The following is a 24887-nucleotide window of genomic DNA, read 5'->3' as shown; positions in this document are numbered from 1 at the left end:
ACTTTTTTTATTATATTCAACAGTTGCACAAAACCAGTGTTGTTAATAATGCAGACGACCACTAGAGGGAGAGCTGTCAACACAATATACTTGCCAGTAAACAGATGAATTGAAAATGCCATTTCCAATGAGAAGACTGAAGCTCTAAAAACATAATTAGACAGCCTAATAAAAATAAGGAGCATAAATTAGCTGAATCCTGCGTGATAAGTTTTAAGTATAAATATGTAATTAAATTAAATAAAAAAGCTCAGAAAACAATGAGAGGGTGTTGCTGGTTTCATGGTATGCATAATATGAAATCAAGGACCTTCGGTGAGTTTTACATAACGCTAAGTGCTGTGAATAGGGGACAACACAAGCAGCTTTAGTGGCAAAGTCAAAAGGTCAGCAGTAAAAGATACTAAGGAAGACCATCTACAAAGTAATTCTCTATTTAACAACCCATGACATTACTCCAGCCGTTCACAAGGTGGTGAAAACGTGGCAGCTGCTAGCTTTTTGCCTTGTCTGACAGTTTTACTCAACAATGCTCTAGCACCCTTAAAATTAACTGCAAAGTATCAATGAAGACTTGAATTACAGCTTCTAAAACAAACCAGGCCCCCCCACCCTCACCGCAGGTGAACACGACGACAATAGAGGTGCAAGGAAAGATAATATGGCTGTCCCAAACCAGATGGTTTTCATTAGGTTTGTCTGAATAGAAGGAAAAGCCAACACGGGGAAAGGGACTTTGTAAGGTTTTTTTGGCCTCTCTCATGCCTTCAGATGCCACCCCGGGGTTCCAGCCAAGCAGCAATGATAGCTAAAGAATCCTAACTACTCGAAGAAATATATGCCGGGGGTTGGGGGCCAAGCTGCTTTCAGAGTCTACTCAATGCTTTTATTGTACCAAGCCACATTGTTAGGATGGTAAGTGGACACACAAACTGCCAAGTGCACAGAAAGGTTGCCATTTATACTGTTACAAATGAGGCCCATCTAAAAAGCTGACAGAGCCTATTAGCAAAGAGCAGATGAAAAAGCAAAAACACACTCTTCTCCAAGAAATATACGCACGTTGTTTAAGGTCATGGAACGCAATCTTGCCTCTCTTGAGTTGTGTTTACCTTTTATTAATTACTTTGCTTAGAAGGAGCTCTGGCTGGGTATTGTAAGGTCACTTGTTAAAAAGAACTACTAAATGCTTGCTTAAAGCTGAACTACAGGCAGATAGAAATACACCAAAATATACTTATGAAAAAAAAAATGAAAAAAAAAAATATTATATATTATACAGTGCTCAGAATAAATAAAGTAAACCCCAACAGAGTTATCAGAAAACCCTTTCTTTCAGAATCAACATTTTCTATGGGACACTACACTACAAAATATTCCCACAAATGCGGGCCATTGTTTGCAACCAAGATTTGTTAATTTGCACAAAAAAAGTAATTTTTCTGAACGGTCCCCCCCCATGCATCCCTATGGGGCATCGGATGTCAGCGGAGACATGGCCGCACACAGCGTGGAGACACAGCTATCATCTTCCTGCTCAGCGGGGGATCGGCGGATCGATCCCCCGCTGACAAAAACGGACTCTGTCCGACGGACGGAGTGTGTGAAAGGGGCCGAAGTTGCAAAGCTAAATTTTAGACAACAAAATCCTAACAAAAACACAACTACAGGCGAGTGTAATAATTAAACAGGTGTCCAGCAGACAGTTGGTTATACAAGGGACTTACTTAACAATGAAAACCCCTTACCATTTCATGCTGTCAGCTATAGAACCATATGGAAGAGAAATGTCACAAGGCCCGAGAAAGAAAATCATTTCTTTACACAAGAAAGGCGAAGGCTACAAGAAGATCTTAACTTATCAGTCAGAATACTGTAGCAAAGTACAATATTTTGTACCAAATACAAATACATTGTACCAAAGTGCAATGTACCAAATATTGAACTGCAACCATCTCAAAGACGTCCAGGCTGTCCACGGAAGTTACCACCTCGACAGGAGCATCTCCTGATGAGAAGGGTTGAAGAAAACCGCCATACAAGTTCACTGCAGTTAGCTAAAGTAGTAGAAAGCCAAACTGGGGCGATTGTTTACTGTGACACAATAAGGCATAGCCTGCAAAAGGAATGGCTTGCATGGGTGTCGTCCACGAAGAAAGCCTCTCCTAAAGCGTATGCACAAAAAAGCCCGTCTAGAATTTGCCAGGGCCCATGCTGAAAACGAAGACAAATACTGGGACACTGTACTCTGGAGTGATGAGACCAAGATAAATGTATTTTGGAACTGATGGCATCAAAACTGTATGGCGTCGCAAAGGTGAGGAGTACAAAGAAAAACGCATGGTGCCTACAGTGAAACATGGTGGTGGCAGTGTCTTATGTGGCTGCATGAGTGCTGCTGGTGTCAGGGAGCTACATTTTATTGATGGTATGAATTTACAGATGTACTGTTCTATATTGAAAGAGAAGATGCTACCATCACTCCATGCCCTTGGTCATCATGAACTTTTCCAACATGACAATGATCCAAAACATACATCTAAGGTCACTGTTGCATTTCTGAAGAACAGGGTGACAGTAATTCAGTGGCCAAGTAGGCCTCCTGATCTGAACATCTATGGGGAATTCTGAAGAGACAAGTAGAGCATCACTCTCCATCCAGCATCCAGGCTCTAAAAGATGTCGTTCTTGAAGAATGGAAAAAGATAGATGTTGCAATATGTCACCAACTTGTTCATTCCATGCCTAGAAGACTTGGTGCTGTCCTCACAAATCATAGAGGTCATAAAAAATACTAGATGTAGTAGTTTTTGTTGTGGGTGTATTCAATTTTGCATCAACTCAATTGAGTAAAGCTGAAGATTTTGTAATCTAAGCAGTATTAACCACTTGCTTACTGGACTCTTAATCCCCCATTCCTGCCCAGGCCAATTTTCAGCTTTCAGCGCCGTCACTCTTTGAATGGCAATTGTGCAGTCATGCTACACTATACCCATATAAAATGTTTATCAAATATTTAATTACACAAATAGAGTTTTCTGTTGGTGGTATTTAACCACAACAGTTTTTTTTTTTTTTTGCTAAACAAAAAAAGATTGAAAATTGTAAAAAAATAAAAACCCAAACCAAACAAACCGTTTTGATAGTTTGTTATAAAATTTTGCACTCAGGTAATTTTTCCTCCTTCACTGATGTGCGCTGATGAGCCTGCACTGATAAGGTGGCACTGATGAGGTAGCGCTGATAGGCAGCTCTGACAGTTGGCGCTGGTGGGCACTGCTTAGCAGCAGTGGGTGTCCGTGTGCAGGTTCGCATGTCCCATTTACACAAGCCAGTAATCCACTTTTTTTTCTTCCTCCTCACGCAAAAAAAAAAAAAAAAAAAAAAGCAGATTACTGGCTTCTGTTTACATCACATCATCAGTTGTCATTTGCTGATAGATGATCACGCGTTAAAGGGCCGGGATTGGCCCCTTACACCGATCTGTGATCAGCAAAGTCTCGAACTCCTGATCACAGAGGATGCCACCCATGCCCCGCAGGGGCACATACACGCGAGGACGTACATGGATGCCCTCTCATCAATTTAAGTCAGCGCTGTGGCCATCTTTCAGCTATAGCGTGGGCAGGAAAAGGTTAACCTTACTTTTAAGAAATAGGCGAAACAAATGTTCTATGTCTGTTTATCAAAACAAGAAGCTCTCTTGCAGTTACAGGGACGAGACAAACCATTTAACACTGGCAGGGGTTCTTACAATGATCCGCTTTTTATTTTTTTTTTATGAAAAAACGTTATCCCAAAAGGAAACAAACTGAAGATCTTCTTTAAGTATTGAAAGTGTATGATTATTTATGGAAAATAAGGATATTGTTTAGGGTCACTTTAACTGCAGTAGAGAAAAATCTGGTCATTAGGTTGGCTGTGAGGTGTGGTATGATTGTGTAAGTAAGTATTCATGTCAACTGACCTTTGTTTGCATCAAAAAGGTTTTGCAATTACATGCAAACCTATAGAAATTTTAAACCCGATTGAAGGAGGTCAAATACAAGCCAGAATAAGTCAACTTCAGGTCAAATGCACCTGGTAATGAATTCTGAATGATTTCCAAACACAACGCCCTTAATCCCACAACTTGGTGAACAGAGATAAAAGTCCTTTGACAGGTAATATACATTTACACATTTTAAGGATGTATCTTTCCGTTTGCTTGGAGTTGACTGTTTAAATTTGGACACATACAGCATGAATACAGATAAACTCAGATATTGTTAGTCCATCCAGCTCCAGTGTTGTATCCTCTGGCCAGAGCTACAATCCCTCTCTGGTTGGGGATCTTGGGGGTAAAAGACATTAAAACCAATGTGATCGAAGCCAAAATTCTCGTCAGTGATGCATAACACAAGGAATATGAATGAGGGTCGGAGTCATTCGGTTCTGCACAATTTTTCCAACCTGCAGACCGGGTAGAATTTGGCAGCTATGAAAAAATTTGCCAAAAGCCCCCTTGTGAATACCGATTGAAAGTAGCCCTCAAGTTGTCTATCCATTCATGTATCCAGGATTAAAACAGCAAACCAGTGTACAAAAACCTTCTATGAGGACTGGAGAATTTTTCCCATACTTTACCTTTAGAGGAACCAGTCCCTTCACTGCCCCTCATGTAAATTAAACAGTATAACTGCTGTCGGCCACCCAAGGCCTCAGTTCTCTGCCTCAGCTCCCCTGGGCGCCGGCATCAGTATTGTGGACACCCGGCTGTGACAGTCACGCTGCACGTCCTGAATGGCTGGCACGTCACTGGTCCCAGAAGATTGCAGGGAGGGAGGGAGACGTAGAACTTCTGTACGTGCCGCCTAGACAGCGGGAGCAGGTACCTTTTAAAATTAGGAACCTGTCCCCCCCCCACCCCCCCAAAAAAAAAAAAAAAAAAATGACATGCCAAACATGGCATGTCAGGGGGTCAGGAGGCCTTAAACCGGAACCTCCGCTTTTTGGTGGAACTCCGCTTTAACTGACATCTGTAAATCTATCTTCATCCCTTTGATGTGCAGATGAATGAGCAGAAAGATACAAATGTAACAGTATGTTACTTTGTGAGTCAGACAGCTTATTTGACAGCTGGAGCTGCCCACTTCCTCTGAGTATACTATAATGCTGGCTATGATCAATCACAACTGATAATTATGGTATACTTGGGAGGGTCCCAGAAGAAGGGCAGAGAGACTGAATATGCTACACACATCCTGTGTATGAGGATTAAATTTTTTGGGCTTATGTAGCACACCCAAAGTCTGCAGCTAGTTAAATAAAAATGTTTTTCTTCTATTCTACAGATCAGCTAGAATGGGTGGCAAAGGGTACTTGTTTTGCCCAGAGTTGGGCTTTAATTCTCATATCCGCACGGTTCCAGAACATCCCTTAAATGTCTTCAACTATCAAAAATTGTAAAGCTGGCCATACACTAACAGAGTTTGAATTTTTTCAATTTAAGAACATTTATTCAATTTTCTAATTGCTCAGGCGCAGGGTGGATTTGATTTAAATCACTAGTAAACAGGCTTGATTTAAATAAGAATTTTTAAAGAGCAACTCATCTCTGTTCCGCAGCGACTCCTCCTCTGACCCGCTGTCGACTTACCGACAGTCCTATTCACCTTCATGGGGCGCCTAGTGATGTGGCAGTGACACGACAAGGTCAGGGATGTGGCAGCAGTAGGTGAGTGGATGCCCACTAACAGGCGCTGCCATGATAGATCAGAAATGACAGGTGCCCTTTAAATGCAGGGACTCATTCCTGCTGGTAGTTAGTGTGAAATTGTGTGCATACATCAATGCAGTGCATGGTATCTCAGCTTGCCGAGCTTGGATTCATTGAATGAGTTTACCAAAAATGTAAATATTGCAGAATATACAGCCTCTTGCTACATAACTAAGCTCCATTTCATGCCGAATAAACTAAATTATAAATGTATCCTAAACAGAAAACTTTAAAAATTTTAATTTTTACTCCAAAAGTATTTCATTAAAATAAATTTGATAAAAATTAAAAAAAAAATCAGATTTAAATTATAAAAATCTAAATAAAATCTAAATGAAAGAAAAAAAAAAAAAATCGACCCTGCTCCAATATTTGTTTTTGACCACAATGACAAGATAATTTGAAGAAGCAGGGAAATTTTTCTTGGACAAAATTTCGAACAGTGTGTGTGTGGTTTTCATTCAGCAAATTACATTCATTCCAAAAAAGGATATTTTAAAAGCAAAACCAAGTTTCTAGGTACCGTACTTTAATACAACATTCGTTCAAAATGAGATTTTTTTTTGTACAAATGTTTGTTTGAAACTAGTGTATGGCCAACTTAGGATATGACCCCGGCAACTACCAAACAATACTACCCAGTGTGATTATCTTGTTCTGAGTGCATCCACAATTTGTGATTTACTGGAAAACGGGGTTACCAGTAATTAATGAAAATGCACACTTTAGGAATGTCCCTCTTTCAGATTTTGCTTTCTTTATTATTGCTTATGTTTGTAGCCTTTGTTTCGGGTTTATATTCACCAAGAACAACAGATGATGAACAAACAAACACAGAGTTAAAAGTCGCACAAAACATCTAATGAATTGCACAGTCCATAAAAGAAAGTAAGAGCTGTGACTGCACTTGCACTGAAGGGAAGAGCAGAAGCAAATGGGACTTCATTATTCGCTCTCAATGGTAGCAGGGGGTGTTTAAACATCCTACTCTGCCACTGCCTTTTCTTAAATCATTAGGGTAATCATGAGGGGGGCAACATAAACAGCCGCCCTCTGACCTGCTCATAATGGCCAATGGTATTCAGTGTTTCCACAAAGACAGAAGAAGGTCAGACACTGGAGGAGTGACCACCACAAAAGCTTTACAAAAGCCTCTGATAAGTCCTATTAGAAGGCAGGGAAAACAGATGGCACAGCAATAAATTTACAGACCTGCATTCATGGCTTTCCTAAACATTTACCACTTAAAGGCCCAGGGACCCCTGGAGACTCCTAACTTTCGATTCCTAAAAGGTCAGCCGGGATTCATGTATTTCCACAGAGCTGAGAATACTTAAAAAAGAAACTACCGAAAAGGCAAGCAGAAAAATGTAAAGCTAGATTTTTCTACAGACGACGATAAAATGGGAAGTTCACTTTTTTTTTACACTTTGACAAAATTTTAAATTGATTCAAATTTAAAAATCTTGCTACTTTATATAAGCTGACAAAGCAGATGAATATAAATCTCAAGTTGTATTGTTGAACTGACATATGCATTTGTCTTTATGACTTTTCAAATAGGTTTTTAATAAAAAATCATTGAAAACAGAATATAAAACCTCAAAAAAAAAAAGAAGATCTATGTACTTGGCAAAAGATCTTTTGAAGTCAACACAGAGATTGTAGAAATTCTTTCCACTGGCAATGTCCAAAAACAGTCCAATTGGGCAATAGACAACAGACACTAACAGATCCAGCAAAGCGGAGATCATTCTCTAAGAGTATCTAAAGGAATCAAGTCACCTTAAAGTGGTTCTAAAGCCGTAAAGCGGAGCTCCAGGCTCCTTCAGAAGAAATACAAATATTGTAGCTGCTGAATATTAGGACACTTACCTGTCCACAAACCCAGCAGTGTCCTTCCTCAAGTCAAATTTTCTATCGGCTCTCAAGTGCTGCTGCCATCTTGGCTAAGGGAAACTGGCATTGAAGCCTGGCGGCTTCACAGGCGGTTCCCTACTGCAGATGCGCAAAGCACGCTGCGCTTTGTGAATTGCCCGGCGGCAGGGGAAGGAGGGGGGGCCAAACTTCTGGCTGAGAAGCTCAAATCTATTTTTCTCCATTTTATTGCATTTTGAGGACCATAGAAGTCAAACACATGAAAGTGCATGTATGATGCTTTTTTTATTGGCCAACATACAAAAACACATGACATGTGAAACAGAAAACGCATTAGGAAATATACCTTAACACACGTGCAAAATGCACATCACTGCACTTTCAAAAAAAAGAAAATGTATAAAAACATGAATGGAAAGCAGTCAAAATTAGATTCCGTCATGGAGGATGCCAGAGCATGCATAGAGTCTCTGTGGTCAGATTGCGCTATTATATGTACACAAACCGACAACAAATATGAAGGCTTTAAGGAGTCTTCGTGTGTGAGCACAGGAGAGGTCTTGGTTTCCTGCGGCACAGCTATAGAAGACAAGTAAAAACACGATCCTAGAGTAATCTCTGCTAGAACCAGTGGTGGAGTACGGGTGAAGGTCACCCATTGCAACAGTACTGCCCTCTATATGTTATTGAAAAGACATGTTGCACAGCACAGTGGAGACCTAGGCACAAAGTGAAGCAAAACCACAATAATAAAAAAAAAAAAATGGTCCTAAGTATTCAGACCCTTTGCTGTGACACTCATATAATTAACTCCGGTGCTTTCCATTTCTTCTGATCATCCTTGAGATGGTTCTACACCTTCATTTGAGTCCAAGTGTGTTTGATTATACTGATTGGACTTGATTAGGAAAGCCACACACCTGTCTATACAAGACCTTCCAGATCACAATGCATGTCAGAGCAATTGAGAATCATGAGGTCAAAGAAATTGCCTGAAGAGCTCAGAGACAGAATTGTGGCAAGGCACAGATCTGGCCAAGGTTACAAAAAGATTTCTGCTGCACTTAAGGTTCCTAAGAGCACAGTGGCCTCCATAATCCTCAAATGGAAGACGTTTGGGACGACCAGAACCCTTCCTAGAGCTGGCCGTCTGGCCAAACTGAGCTATCGGGGGAGAAGAGCCTTGGTGAGAGAGGCAAAGAAGAACCCAAAGATCACTGTGGCTGAGTTTCAGAGATGCAGTCAGGAGATGGGAGAAAGTTGTAGAAAGTCAACCATCACTGCAGCCCTCCACCAGTCGGGGCTTTATGGCAGAGTGGCCCCACGGAAGCCTCTCCTCAGTGTAAGACACATGAAAGCCCGCATGGAGTTTGCTAAAAAAAACACCTGAAGGACTCCAAGATGGTGAGAAATAAGATTCTCTGGTCTGATGAGACCAAAATAGAACTGTTTGGCCTTAATTCTAAGCGGTATGTGTGGAGAAAACCAGGCACTGCTCATCACCTGTCCAATACAGTCCCAACAGTGAAGCATGGTGGTGGCAGCATCATGCTGTGGGGGTGTTTTTCAGCTGCAGGGACAGGACGACTGGTTGCAATCGAGGGAAAGATGAATCCGGCCAAGTACAGGGATATCTTGGACAAAAACCTTCTCCAGAGTGCTCTGGACCTCAGACTGGGCCGAAGGTTTACCTTCCAACAAGACAATGACCCTAAGCACACAGCTAAAATAACGAAGCAGTGGCTTCACAACAACTCCGTGACTGTTCTTGAATGGCCCAGCCAGAGCCCTGACTTAAACCCAATTGAGCATCTCTGGAGAGACCTAAAAATGGCTGTCCACCAACGTTTACCATCCAACAGAACTGGAGAGGATCTGCAAGGAGGAATGGCCGAGGATCCCCAAATCCAGGTGTGAAAGACTTGTTGCATCTTTCCCAAAAAGACTCCTGGCTGTATTAGATCAAAAGGGGGCTTCTACTAAATACTGAGCAAAGGGTCTGAATACTTAGGACCATGTGATATTTCAGTTTTTCTTTTTTAATAAATCTGCAACAATGTCAACAATTCTGTGTTTTTCTCTGTCAGTATGGGGTTCTGTGTGTACATTCATGAGGAAGAAGAATGAACTTAAATGACTTTAGCAAATGGCTGCAATATAACAAAGAGTGAAAAATTTAAGGGGGTCTGAATACTTTCCGTACCCACTATATATATATATATATATATATATATATATATATATATATATATATATATATATATATATATATATATATATAGTGTATGGAGTATCTTGATTAAAAGAAAAATAAAATTAAAATAAAAAGGCTAGCAAAAATGTAGTTAGACATCTTAGGACACTAGCAAAATGGATAGGCAATGTGCTATATTTGATGGGATTTTCACACTTTACAAATCTATTATAACATATTTTTGTATTAACAGCAGCGATTTGTAGATTAGTCACTAGAAAGAACTCTGTGTCCCAGTGCAAATACTCTCTCTCCCCCAACTTATTTAATAGATCACTGGTTACAAGTCAAGGTGAATTAGAGATTGTAGGTTGTTAGGTTGTTAAGCTTAGGAATATCCAAGACAGACAATAGTTATCTCTGGACCCTCAATTATCCAGAGAATGAATACATCATCTATGAATCTTCGCCAAATAAGTATTTTGCCTATACTGTTCTGTGGGTCCTCACGGACGAATAGTTCTCGCTCCCACCCAGGTACAGGTTTGCGTACGACGGGGCACAACGAGTCCCCATCGCAACACCCTGACCCTGGAGGTAGTGGGAGCATGCAAACAGAAAAATGTTATTGGTTAAAGGTGGGGAAGGGTATAAAAGGACCCCCTAGAATTATATTTTTTGCAGTGATCTGTCCAGGAGAGACCTATGAATGCCTGATTGCTAACCAGAGGTAATTAGTTCTGCAAGTTATGTTATTAGTATAACCTTATGCTTTGACCAGCTTGGTGGGGGAATTTAACTATTAGTTGCCTACTCTCTAACCAATTTGTCAGCAGGATTCCTTTATATTAGTACTGTTTATTTTTTATCTCTAGACTCGGGTGGAGAGAGATTTGCCATAAAGTCATCTACTGAAGACTTCAATCTAGGATGCATCATTGGAGCTGACCTGATCTGTATGCTCTCTGGCAATCCTCCTTTATTGATTTTCTGGTCCGTTTTGGTTGCACGGTTCCTGGTTTAGACCTGGCATTCCTGGTAGGTTCGTTTTTCAATGTCCTGGCTTTACACGCATTAGAGCGAATCTATTTCTTCTAGATTTTTTTTTTTTTTGCTTTTTACTTGCAGTTTAGGGTTTCCCCTTTTTTTGTGTATAGATTTTACTGTGGATTCTATATCCCTCCCTGTAGTTTCACTGATATCTCCCTCCTGACCGCTCTCCTGATATGCAGCATGTCATTATTATGTGCACAGTTAGCTAAGAAGGCTTCACAACAATGGTCATCGATTCACGTGCATTGTTGAGAAAACAAATTTGTACTTATTTTAAAATCTACCTTTATTTATCTATATTAATAATGTTTTTATTATGACCAATATGTTGTTCTTCAATTACATAGCGAGTTTGCATGCGGGACTCATTAAAGTCTCCTCAAGAAGCCATTGGTTGGCAAAACATGTTGAGCGGGAGTCACTGCAAGCATACACCAAATCGTATGATTGTTGTGCTATGTTTTTAATCATATGCAAAATTGATTTTAAATTTAACTATCTCAATAAAATTTTGCTATACTTTTTATACAATTTTGGGTTTTTTCGCACCGATAAAATCCCAGTCTCTCCATTTCTCAAATATTTTTGACTATTAAGGGATGTGGTGCATTTAATTTCTTGATACCTGGCAACATATTCTTTGTATTCTCTCTCCAACTTGTTTTACATAAACAGGGAGTGCACAGTCTGTAAGGAGCCGACCAACAGAGTTAAATTGTGAGTTTTTTAAAAACATTAACACCGAATAAAAAGATATTTATATCTAGCTAACGTCTTTTTCAAATTATTTTAGACAAAGATAGCTCTACCTGTCTCAGTGAGTAAACAATAGCAATTGGGCAAATTTCCCATAATACCCAATGAACCCAATCTCCCAACAGGCGAAGGCTACAAATTTGGGTTAACATATCAAAAATGGTGGGATTGGAAACCTGTTTCTGAATGTCTATGGGTACCCTTCGTAATAAAGTCAATTTTAGTTGCATCTCTAAAATGAATTTTTTGTAATCAGGATGTAAATTTTTTTTAAAGTACAGGGGAATAGGGGAAAGCAAGATCAGTGTGCCAATAGGACTTTGCAATACATTCAGGGAGTGGTATTAAAGTGGAACTTTAGTTAGAAAATGAGGTTCTGCTAGATCACTTTAGGCTGCCCCCTTTTGCAGGAATAGTTATGTAAAGCATCAAAAATTAGTGTCTATATTGTTTTTAAAACCTGTAATACACTGTCCCACCCTGCTCTGGACATGGTCCCTTGCTCTCAATTTCTGGGTATTTTTAGACACTGCCCAGTTTGTAGAAAATGAAATTAAACCCTCCTATACTTTACAGCCTGCTGTCTCCTGTTTGATCTGCAACTGCCATAGTGCTACACATGTGATCAGATATGACACCAGCCATTTGATGGCTTGACACAGTTTGGTTGCGGGTACAATCAAATGTGAGTTAACAATCCAAACATTTGAGGAATTTAACCATTTTCTGAAACCATTATATCAATGGGTTTAGCCCCACTTTTTGATTTACTGCGGTTTAGGGGCTCTGAGCTTCAGCAAAATAGCAGCCTCCAACAATAAGAAATAGATTAGTGGCTAGGTACTGGCTAAACAATGTTTCCAGTATTTGGGTCAGCATGGTATGATGTCTGGCCCAGAGGACCTGGAATGGTTGTTCAGCCCAACACAGTCTCTCACTGCAATAGTTTGGGATCATGTGGTGGGAGTCAAATGTTCACCAAGTGCCCTCTCTATGCTCAGCTAAAACCACCAAACAGCCCTATCATCTAAACAGAATGTACTGGCCTGTGCTTCTATATTCATCCACAAGTTGACATCCCTGAGACATCCAGGAGCATAACGATGGAGTCTGACAGGTCCTAGTTGTGACTTCCACATTCTGGATCAGGAAGATGGGACAGAGAAATGACTGGACTTTACCCACTATGGCCATCTCAACATATGCCCCCCCCCCCCCCCACAAATTAATTTTAGAGATATTCTCCAATAAATAAAACGGAATGAGAAGTAATCTGAATGTGTGCGGAAGCATTGAACACATTGCTGCCAAATCCCACCCCTTCAAAAAAAAAAAATGCTGTTGGTTTATGAGATTTAGTGCTGTGTATGCATGCCTATAAAAACAACAATCAACAGACTACAAATCAATTCATCAAGTCTCATTCTAAAAAGGTAAGATACTTAAAAAAAACACACACACACACACACACACACACACTAGAAATAACCACTTGAAAGTAACTTGTTTTCAAAACGAGCAGTAATTCAAAAAGCCAATCACTTATTTTCCAAATTAATCCAATTAGTCCCGCGTGTGACCTGCTAGCCCATCTGTATGTGCAGAACTTAATGTGAGGCGCTCATACACGCTTCACTTTGAAGTATGATGCAGATAAATTTAGTTTAATTTCCAGCAGATCTGACTATCCATTTTCCAAATGAACCATCTGGATCAGCCCATTAAAATTAATTTATAACCTTATACACAAAAAAAAAAAAAACATGTTTGTTACTCTCAAACTTGCCAAAACTTATAATTGTTTTCAAATGTTGTGATCAAATGGGATGCATTAAAGGATGTGCACATGAGGCTATGTAGTAAAGCAACGTGTGTGCGCACAGGTGTAGAGGATAGGTGCGCAACTTGATGCGCAAGCAACTTCAACATGCTGTGAATGTGTGATCTGTTGTTTCTGAAAGCAGCTCAGAAGGCAAGCTATGAGTTGTCAAGGATCTTTTTTTTTAATCCCTGGCACTTTATAGGTATACAGGTAAGAGACAAAAAAAAGCTTATAAAAGGCTTATATGCAAGTGTACACGGTTTGTTTTTGTTTTTTTTGTTTTTTTAATTTGTGCTGTAGTGTATGGAAATTCCTAGCATGCTACATTCAGTCCTAAAATTTGTATATAGTGCACATGTGATTTTGAAAAAGGCTGCTTAAGGCCCCTTTCACACAGGCGGACCGTTCAGATCCGCCTGTTCGTTTTTTTTCGGATCTGAACGGTCCCCCCATGCATTCCTATGGGGCATTGGGTGGCAGCGGAGACATGTCCGCTGACATCCGACCCGACCTGTCAAATCTGGACGGATGGAAACCCTATTTTCCATCCGTCCAGCGGATCGGATCGGAAGGAAACGGATGAGAACGGACAGACGGTCCGTTCCCATCCGATTTCCCCCATAGAGATGCATGGGGAACTGACAGCTGTGTCTCCGCACACAGCGCAGAGACACAGCTGTCCTCCTGCTGCTCAGCGGGGGATCGGTGGCTCGATCCCCCGCTGAGAAAAACGGAATCTGTTTGACGGACATAATGTGTGAAAGAGCCCTAAAGCAACTGGACACTTGGCCCATTCATTTTCAATTGTACCTACAGGTAAGCCTATAAATGAGGCGTACCTGTGGGTACTGTGAATTATCACCTAAACTTGATCAGTTTAGGAGATATTCAGAGTGCATGCGGCCAACGATGTCATCAGCGCATATGCTCTGAATGTCCAGGCAGAGCCTGTGTCGTAAATGGTGGCTTCAGTGTGCATGCGCCGGAGTGATGTCATCAGGGCTCCAGCCACTCGCAGCGCCTGAGTCCGCAAACCAGGAGGAACCACAGGGGAAAATGTCAGCTGTTTCAGCAGTGTGCGGGCGCCGCTGGAGGGCTTTATTCTAAGGTAAATATTTCATAATGAGCTAGTATGCATACAAGCTCATTATGCCTTAGTTTTACAGATTTTATTTTTTCACAACCTCATTGAGAGCAAAGTAACCGGTTTGCTTTACCCCCCCCCCCCCAGGTAAATACTTACCTTTTCGTCACTCCCCAGCTACTCTGTTTAGCGACGTGAACCATAATAAAAAAAAAAAAAAAAAAGACTGGATTTCTGTGTAGGGAGGAGCATGCAATTTAGCTCTTTTAGGTGGTTATCAAATAATTGGTTTCAAAGTGGATGTAAACCCCATTCATGAAATCTTACCTGGGCACATATATCTGTAGTGTTTATTTATCTCTCTCCAAAGCCCTAAATCCTGTGTCTTTCTGCTGTTCCATTCCTCTGTTAGTTATCAGTATGATAACTTCTGACAAGTTCTCTGACACACGAGATAAAAGCGTGTATTTTCTATTCTTTCCTTGAATCTGTCACCAATCTACCCCAGGGGATACTTTACCCATCCTTGCCTCCTACCACACACCCCCCCCCCCTTGTACCCTTCCACCCACCCTTTCTCGGTTCATCCCCTTACCTTTGTCCAACTTCCTTCTACTAACTTCGCTCACTGGTCCTTCCAAGACCCCCTTAGTCATTGTCCTCTTCTCGTTTCCTCCGCAGCCTCACAAAACCTGGCATGAACTTTTAGCTAGACCTGCCCTTTAGCACGCCCTCACTGCCCACCTCAATCGGCAGTCTCCCAGTACTCTCTGGATTTTTGGTACACTCCCACGTCAGACAAACTGCTGCCTCTGTTTTTGTTTTTACTTGGGCATACTGTAGAATGGAGTGCCCTTGCATGTATATTCCTCTCTACCCACCATAACCCCCCTACCTTGTTTTCTTTGTTGAACTCTACACTCTGTTATGTTAAATATGCCTAGGCTTTCGGCCTACCTTTAAACACATATTGGGAGGACAGTCCTCCCATACCAATTGTTATGTACCCTTTCTGATCCTGTATGGTCATTTTCATTCTCCATCTTTGTTGAGTTAACTTGTAATATGTATCTATTGCACTATTGCCTGTGCATTTGTTATGGAACCTTTTTTTCAATAAAGTATTTTCACACGAAAAACTAGAAAAAGAAATGCACTGACAAGAAAAAATTATTCAGAGCTCATCAAATCACATCTTCCTACCACAGTACTGTGCACCAAATCTCACCACCGTTGATAGGAGCTCTAGCTGACAAGTGTGGATATGGGAGCAGTCCTGGGTCGAATGTAGTTGCCACTGTGCTCGAGCTCATGCACGTGCAGGAAGGAATGCATGATAACTTTTGGAAAAAATGGCAGATTCTGTCCGTAATTCCAAAACACGCTAAAATTGCAGCAAAACCCCGACACGCATTCAGGTGCCATTCATCCTTAAAGGCATCCCAAATGTAGTGAAATTTTACTGCAATTGTTGCACAATCTGAATGTAAAAATGCACCTGATTCAGGGACAAAATTTGGTCCCTGAGCTTCTTTGCCATGATAAAAGCACATAGGCCAGCCCATTCAAAAGTAAGTCCCCGGGCCTACGTTTACAAATATTGTTAACTATAACAAAATGATGCCTGTCTGCACACAGACACCAACTTCTTGTTGCATGGATGTGAACCAGATGGATAAAAAAGATGGCTTCAGCTCCTATTCTGCTCCTCTATAACCCCTCAGATGCATTTTGCCCTTTTTGGGGCTTAATTGCACCACAACCTTAAAACATAGCGCCAAGTGCCTCTAGCACTTGGTCCCATTCTGTTCCACGACATGGTTATTGAGCCGCGTTTGACAGAATGCAGGGGGAGAGGACCAATCGCTTAACTATTTACTTGTTGAACGTAATTACCAAAACACAGACGAGGAGGAGATGGCTAAAGTGCTCAATTCCCATCACAGCAATGCCCATAAATTGGGCTTCAGCATGGGGGGAACCAACAGACAACAAAATTGGGGGGGGGGGGGAATTTTTATTTTATTGCACAACCACTGCATGGATCAGAACAGGACTAAGTACTGCAGTTGTGATGATACTTTTTTCAACCTGCCTCTTGCACCAGTTGGAAGCCAACCATATACGCATGTTCATACAGCAAAGGAAAGGATGGTAGGCTGTTGACCTAACTCTCCCACAACCTATCCTCTTAGCATTACCATGGCAACATGTAAAAGAGGAGAGGTGCGTAGGTATTAAATCTTTAAACGAAGAACTCTGTGCCTTTATAGGGTTGAGCTACTATAAAAGTAGAGAAGTAGGGTATTAAACCTATGCCAATACTAAAACATTAAAACACCTGGAAGAACAGAGTACAGTATCTACATCACATGCCATTCTGCTTCACTGCTAAATTACAGGTGTGCTTTAACCAAGACTTGGTGATGATACAATACAAGGCTGCCTTACCAAGATCCAGTTAAAACATACCTGTCTGAGAGTACTCTTCTCTGGAATGATCTTCCTAGGGGGCTCATCTCGATTACAATCTTCTCTCTCTGATGCAGTCTGTGAGGGGTAAAAAGAGTATACTAATTATTCCAGAGCAACCATATAACAAATTGAGGATTCTCATACCGCTATCTTTCCAAAGCAATTCACGGAGCAGTAGTACTAGACACATCTAATACCCCCTTGTCATCTCTAGCACTCCTCTGGCCTGGAAAATAGCTGGTCACTGGAAAAATGTATGTGTCGACCATACATAGAAGAATCAGCTTTTCCCAGGGCTTCAGAAGCAGCATGGTGAAGCTATAGCAGACACCTTATATTGCCAGATGCACAGTACACTATATGTATTGGTTTTCATTGTGTGCAGATTACAGGTTCACTTTAAAATAGCTCCACTAAACAAAGCAATTTACACATAGAGATACAAAATGCCACAGGTAAGATGCAGACACATGACAAGACAGTTTTGCTTACTTTCAGGTCAACACTGGATGTCTGTTTTATGTACTAACAAAGAAAACCGGCGCTCTAGTAGGGGTAGTTATTTTCTTGCTCAGCTTGAAAAAAGCAAATAAAATGTACCAACAACAGAGACAATGGTTCTGCTATTACACATTCTCAGGATCGTGTCCTACTGTTAGCAATTGTTTTAAGCTGGCTAAGGATGGGACAGCAGCAAGACACAAGTGCTATTAACATGGACCCTTTGTTTCTCTAAGAAGAAAAAAAATGAAAAGTAAAAGAAATCTAAAAAGTCTTAATTACATGCAACGCAAATGGGTCCATATTTCAAGAAGGAAACATTTTCCAAGTCTCTGAAGACTGCGCCCCCCTGCATCCCTGAAGCAATAATGCCCTTAAATTTATAACCAGAGTTTTGTCTCTATTTAACTATTTCATGACTTTAGTGTTTTGTAATGTAACCATTACATTTTGTTCACTGATGTCAAAAGGGGGTAAACATTTTCAAACCTGCCAAACGCCCTCCATCTGTAGAATTAAATTAGGTGCCCCTAGCTGAATAATTGGGTACATAAAAAAAAATAGAATATCATCAAAAAGGTAATTTATATCACTAATTCAATTCAAAAAGTGAGACTCATTATATAGATTAATTACACACAGAGTGATATATTTCAAGCATTTAATTATTTAAATTTTGAGGATTATGGCTAACAGCTAGTCAAAACCCAAAATTCAGTATCTCAGAAAATTTGAATATTGTAAAAAAATTCAATATTGTAGACTCATGGTGTGACACTCTAAACAGCTAATACCTGTAAAGGTTTCCTGAGCCTTTAAATGGTTTTGCAGTCTGGTTTGGTAGATTACACAATTATGGGGAAGACTGCAGACTTGACAGTTGTCCAGAAGACAGTCAATGACACCTTCCACAAAAGGTCATTGCTAAAGAAGCTGGCTGTTCACAGTGCTGTATCAAAGCATATAAAGAAAAGTTGAGTGGAAGGAAAAAAGTGTGGTAGAAAAAGGTGCATATGCAACAGAGATAACCACAGCCTTGAGAGGATTGTAAAGCAAAGGCCATTAAAGAAGTTGAGGTAAATTCACAAGAGTTGCACTACGGCTGGTGTGTCAGTGCTTCAAGAGCCACCACACACACAAGTATCCAGGACATGGACTTCATTTGTCTCATTCTTTGTGTCAAGCCACTCCTGAACCAGAGACAACATCAGAAGCATCTTACCTGGGCTAAGGAGAAAAGAACTGGATTGTTGCTCAGTGGTCCAAAGTCCTCTTTTTGGATGAAAGTAAATTTTAAATTGAATTTGGAAATCAAGGTCCCAGAGTCTGGAGGAAGATTGGAGAAGCAAAGAATCAAAGTTGCATGAGGTGCAGTGTGAAGCTTCCACAGTCTGTGATGATTTGGGGAGCCATGTCATCTGCTGGTGTTGGTCTACTGTGTTTTATCAAGTCCAAAGTCAGCGCAGCCCTCTATCTGGAAATTCTAGAACACTTCATGCTTCCCTCTACAGACCAGCTTTATGGAGATGTTGATTTCATTTTCCAGCAGGACTTGGCATTGGCCCACACTGCCAAAAGTGCCAATACCTGGTTTAATGACAGTGGTATCACTGTGCTTGATTGGCCAGCAAACTCGCCTGACCCAAACCCCATAGAGAGTATTGTCAAGAGGAAGATGGGGTAGCGTCAGGAGGAAGACACCAGGCCCAACAATGGAGATGAGCTGAAAGCCGCTATCAAAGCATCCTGGACTTCTATAACACATCAGCAGTGCCACAGGCTGATTGCCTCCATGCCACGCCGCACTGATGCAGTAATTCATTCAAAAAAGGAGCTCCAACCAAGTATTGAGTGCATACTATACTGTACATACTTTTCAGTAAGCCAACATTTCTGGATTAAAAATCCTTTTATATTGGTCTATTTTCTGATATACTGAAATTTAGGTTTTCACTAGCAGTAAGCCAGAATAATCAAAATTAAAAGAAAGAAACTCTTAAAAAAAAATGCTTGAAATATATCACTCCGTGTGTCACGAATCTATATACTATATGCGTTTCACTTTTTGAATTGAATAACTGAAATAATTTAACTTTTTAATGGCATTCTAATTTTTGGTGATGCACCTGTATTCAGTTTCTGCATACAGGCGATCCCCGGGTTACAAACAAGATGGGGTCTGTAGGTTTGTTCTTAAATCAAATTTGTTTGCAAGTCAGAACAGGTACATTTTTTTTTTTTTTTTTTTTTTAGGTGTAGCCCCAGCCAAAAGAATAATTTTTACTTTTTTTTTTTTTGGATAGCATAGGGAAGGGTTAATACCCCTGTACCATTTGTTTTGCTGTCTCTACCCCTGTTCAGAAGATTTCACCTCACTTTCTGTCCCTATGACAAATGGATTTTGAACATTTTGGGTTGTTGCGGAAACAAGGATTGGTGAGAAAGCTCCAGTGGTGACACTTTATTCGAATGAGAACTCTTCCAGGAGTGAATTTCCCTTCCTAGGGCTAGATTCCACCTCACTTCCTAATGTCTCCCTCTGTTTTTAAGTAGGAGTCGTTTGTAAGTCGGATGTTTGTATCCCAGGAACCGCCTGTATTTGAACATTGCTACATTGCTGGGACTAGGTTGGCCAATAAAAGATAAATTTAAAAAGAAGCCTTTACTGCAGGGGTCTCTAAACTTTCTAATGAAAGGGCCAGTTTACTGTCCTTTAGACTTTAGGGGGGGGGCTGGACTGTGCCCAGTGGGAGTAAACAATGCCCAATCTTTACCAGGGCGAGAAATAGTGGGTATCATTGGGAGGAATAGTACCCCATTTTTGGTGTCAGTGGAAGGAATAGTGCCCCATTGGTGTCAGTAGAAGGAATAATGCCTCAAGGGCCAGATAAAATCAACCAAAGGACCCTCTATCCAAAAGATTGGATGACAGCCCCAGGGCCGCAGTTTGGAGACAATTGCTTTACTGCAATAACCCCCCCTTCAATCTGCAGAGTACCCTTCCTCCAGTAGATGTCCAGTACATGTCCTCCAATCTTTTGGATAGAATAAAGGCCATTTAACTTACTTTTCTGAGGTTAAGCTATTATATGCCTGCCTCCTGGGTAAGCATAATTGTGTAGCCTGGCCTTAGAGCAGGGGTCTTCAAACTATGGCCCTCCAGTTGTTCAGGAACTACAATTCCAATCATGCCTAGTCATGTCTGTGAATCTCAGAGTTTTACAATGCCTCATGGGATGTGTAGTTCCGCAACAGCTGGAGGGCCATAGTTTGAGGATCCCTGCCTTAAAGTATTACCACACTGGATGGATCTTACAGGACAATACGTGAGTGGCGTAAAGTGAGACAGTAAAGACCGCTCAGCGGTGCCAGAGGTAAAGAGGAGCGACCCATTATGTCAACAGAAGACGCTTGAAAAAAAGTGGAGGGGGGGAATCAGGTTTAGAAAGATACTAAGTGCTTGGTTTACTAAAGGCAATTCACTTTGCAATTTTCCTTAGCTTAGTGAATGAGGTGAAGCTCTGCTGACTTGCATCAGCCAACCACGTGCAAGCAAAAGCACTTAGCTAAAGGCCCGTACACACGTAACGATTGTCGGCCGTAAAGATTCGGCCGATGACCGATCGGACGATCGTAGGCTTGTTAGTATGATGCTTCCGACAGCCGACAGCGCACTTTCGTCCGAAAAGAATCTGTCGTGCAAGCATTAAAATTTTTGTTGGCCAACACCAGAACGGCCGATTGTTCGCCAGTCAGTACAGAATTCGGCCAACAGACAACAGATTTGCAAGACTGGGCATGCTCAGAAAAGAAAAAAGACCAGGAAAGTTAACCATCACATGACATCACTTCTGCAGTCGGCTGTTGTTGGCCAACAAAATTTGTGTGCAGTCTTTTGCAGTTTTAAACAGACAAGACAGCCCTTGGACAAAAGATGGCCGATCGTTCGGCCGACGGTCGGTACGTGTGTACGGGGCTTAAGCAAAGCTCTGGGGAAAATTCCCTTGCAAAATGTACAGCCTTTTTGGCACAAGGTTCGCTAGTATAGCGTCCACAGTAGTGTGTAGGGAAATTAGATTACTTCACTATCAATACAGGAGATGATTTGCTACAGATTCGAAAGAAAAAAAATAGTAAGGCTCAATTTCAGAGCTCAACAATATGCCTTCAGGGTCATTAACACTTGAGAACACTTTTTAGGATACCAATGTAAACTTTATATATCTACGCCCATTTGTGTTGAACAATGGAATGTACCACATGTACCACAGAATAGATGCAGAGAAGCATACAGGCATGTTTTATTAAATGCAATCTGGGCCACATATTGTGTAGTCACAAGACTCGTATGCTTCAGATACACAATGAAACCATTTTTTTTTTCACCCAATTAAATGCAACTACGCATCAATATTTTGTCACGTTTGGCCCCCCCCAAAAAACACCTGAGCAACCATTCAGAATTTTTATCACTCATTAAAAAAGGGACCTTTCATAACTTTACAGGTTGGCGTGAATGAATTTGACAATATACATACCGAAACCTGAACATTTTTCAAAATACAAAAAAAAGGTACAATTGTAGTGGGGGCCCCTCGGCACTGCAGGTGCTAATTGTATGTTAACTCCAGGGGATGAGGAATAAAGTGTAATGCTTAATTTGCATCCAGCATGCTTCCTCCATCTGTGCGACTAGTCCCCTAAAGCTCCATTTACACCTGGACGTTCTGAATCACAGGCAGAATAACCGCAATCCTGCCCGCAATTTAGAATCGCAGCAAAACGCTCAACGCGTTTGCGATGCCATTACTAAACGGCACCCAAATCACAACACACATCACTCAAAAAAGGAGCAGGAGCTTCTTTTGGGTGACAGTATCGCGCTTTGCAATTTGCCACAATTGGGATGCCAATAAGAAACAATGGCATCGCAAACGCGTTGTGCCGCAATTCTGAATTCAGAATGCCCAGGTGTGAATGAAGCCCAACGCCTTTTCTAAGACGTTTCAGGTGGCCGTCACAGGATGAAGTGATCAAGTACAATGCAAGGCCAATAGCCGTGCACTGTATGCAAGGATGTGGAGGAACCACTCAAAAGCCAGAATAGAGGAAATTGCAGAATCGAGAAGGTAAATATTACACCCTATTCCTCAACCCCTAGAGTTAACCAGTATTTAACCCTGATAGTAATAAAAATAGTTAGGCGCTGATATATGGAAGTCAGTTCCTAAAACTGCAATAGTTATGTAGGAAGTTCATACAGTTCCTTATGAGGGAAGGGTGTACGTCCACGATACAGGGCTGCCCTTCAGACGGGGGGGAGGTGTAGAAGCTGCTTCCCCAAACATGTAAAAGACAAGCAAACAAAAAAGCGCCTCTGAGTGTGGACTGTGTACATGAAGATTTATTAAAGCAAATATAGACTCCCATTAAGGTTCGTGAGGAGATGCATGTGGGATGTTGTGCCCAATAGGAAGTCAAAAGGAATAGGGGCACATGCAAGTATAGTCTCCTGCCGGGTCCCGCTGACTGACGCGTTTCAGAGCATGCGCACTCTCCAAAAACGTGCCGCAGATTTGTGACGTCAGAGGAGCGACATTACTTACACAGTGTGTCTCACCCCTCGTTTCCATCTAGGGGGTTTCCCCTCTGACTCAGTTTCCGGCCGGATACAGTGGGACCCGGAAAGAGATGATACTTGGCATCCACGTGGACAGCAGTGCCTCTAATCCTATGGACGTCTTATTGGGCACAACATCCCACATGCATCTCCTCACGTACATTAACATTCTTTATACCCAATACAGCCATGTGGGACTTGTCAACATCGCATGACAAGTTGTACCCAATGTTTTCCAAGGATAACCATTCATATATCTGTAACTTAAAGTCGCAACTTCAAAGTAGTTCATGCACTACTTTGGTCTGACTTTCATGTCAACCCTCAAAATTTGCATGAAAGTCGTACTTAAATGTTTTACATGCAACAGTGGGTCTGACTTTGCAGGAGGGACAAGTCCCATCCAAGTCGCACCCATCCATAGTTCGTGTACTCATGTGAGATAATGTCATCATTCTGTTGCAAATTAGAAGCAAGATTTCCTCATTCTCCCCCCATGCACTGCTGAAGATTTGCATTAAACGGTGTCGTGAACACTTAATGCTATCAAAGAGTGTAACCACAAAAGGTCCTCTAGTAAGACAACAAAAAAATCTCCTACAACCCTCAGTTATGTATTAACAAAAAGAGAAAATCGTTTTTCATCTAACACAACTGTTGGTACATTCCTTCTGTCTGGAGTAAACTTTATTGTTTTCCATTTCCTCTGCATATTCAATGTTTTTTTTAATTATTATTATTAAAACATTTACTGGTTTTGGAAAATACTGCACAATGGTCACTAGATGGAGCGGAGGATCATGAGAAATAAATACTAATCCTCAGCTCCTCTAGTGGCCAAAATGTGGTATTTTTCCGAATTATTTTTTCTAAATCAATAACTTTTGACCTGTAGAGTGAAAACATTTGAATTTGCCCCATTCACACAGAATGAGTGTACCAGCGGGTTTGCTGGACGAAAAGCTATGCAATATATTTTTTTTCTATTAATACACCTCTTAGTACCTCTATTAAGTTCACAATGCATATTACAGTGATTCTATAATTTCCCTTAGATCTACCAACAACTATGTAGTGCCTGACTGGATACAAATTAATTGGATAGTTCAGGTTAATTCTCATTAAATGATTTTGGTAAATCTAAATGATTGCGCAGTCAGGTAATGTGTATGGTGAGCCGCAGACAGGTGCGCTTATGAATAGTAATACAACGTGACTGGTTTACGTTGTGTAACCATTTACTCGCAGTGAAATTTCTGATATGCAAGGGATTGTGGGAAGATAATTTAAAAAAAAATACATAATTTACACAGCATTTCGTTGTATTTATGGACACAAAACTGGGTTTATTTTATATTTTCCTGGCATTCTGCTTTCATTTACAGCACAGGCATATAAAACCCTCTTTATCTAATCCAGATTTTTCCCCTCTACACAAACATTAAAAAAGCCAAGGAGCTAGGTTTTATTACAGAGAGTTTATTTGCATGTATCAGGATTCTTAATCCTGTTTGGAGTTGTCAGAGAAGCAGAATGCGAGCCATGGATAGGAAAATCCCAATCTGGCTAGCAGATGGATAGGTTGGTTATAGCTACAAAACTATATTTTGCCCGAAGGCACAATTCAGTACACTGTTAAAATGATATTAAGCCTCTGTCAAGCTGAATCATTTGGATCTCCTGCATAGGCGGGATGGATAAGGCAAGATTATATACAGTATGTTAAAGAAATCAAAAATGCAGTGT

At 40.9% G+C, this 24887-nt stretch overlaps 1 protein-coding gene across 2 annotated transcripts in view; it reads right to left on the bottom strand.

The window, feature by feature from the left end:
* BTRC (beta-transducin repeat containing E3 ubiquitin protein ligase) overlaps nt 1–24887 on the bottom strand; it is a 339554-nt gene that overhangs the window by 212674 nt on the left and 101993 nt on the right. The window contains exon 2 of one of the 2 annotated variants that reach the window (XM_082267987.1): nt 17018–17095. The exons of the other annotated variant lie outside the window; for it this stretch is intronic. Within the exon in view, the coding sequence (XP_082124113.1) occupies nt 17018–17095 (78 nt within the window). The remainder of the gene's footprint in view (nt 1–17017; nt 17096–24887) is intronic. 2 annotated transcript variants of the gene reach the window in all.

This window comes from Pelophylax lessonae, assembly GCF_965119305.1.
Source record: "Pelophylax lessonae genome assembly, chromosome: 9".
In the NCBI taxonomy this organism is placed as follows: domain Eukaryota; kingdom Metazoa; phylum Chordata; class Amphibia; order Anura; family Ranidae; genus Pelophylax; species Pelophylax lessonae.
This window is presented reverse-complemented; position numbering and strand designations above follow the sequence as displayed.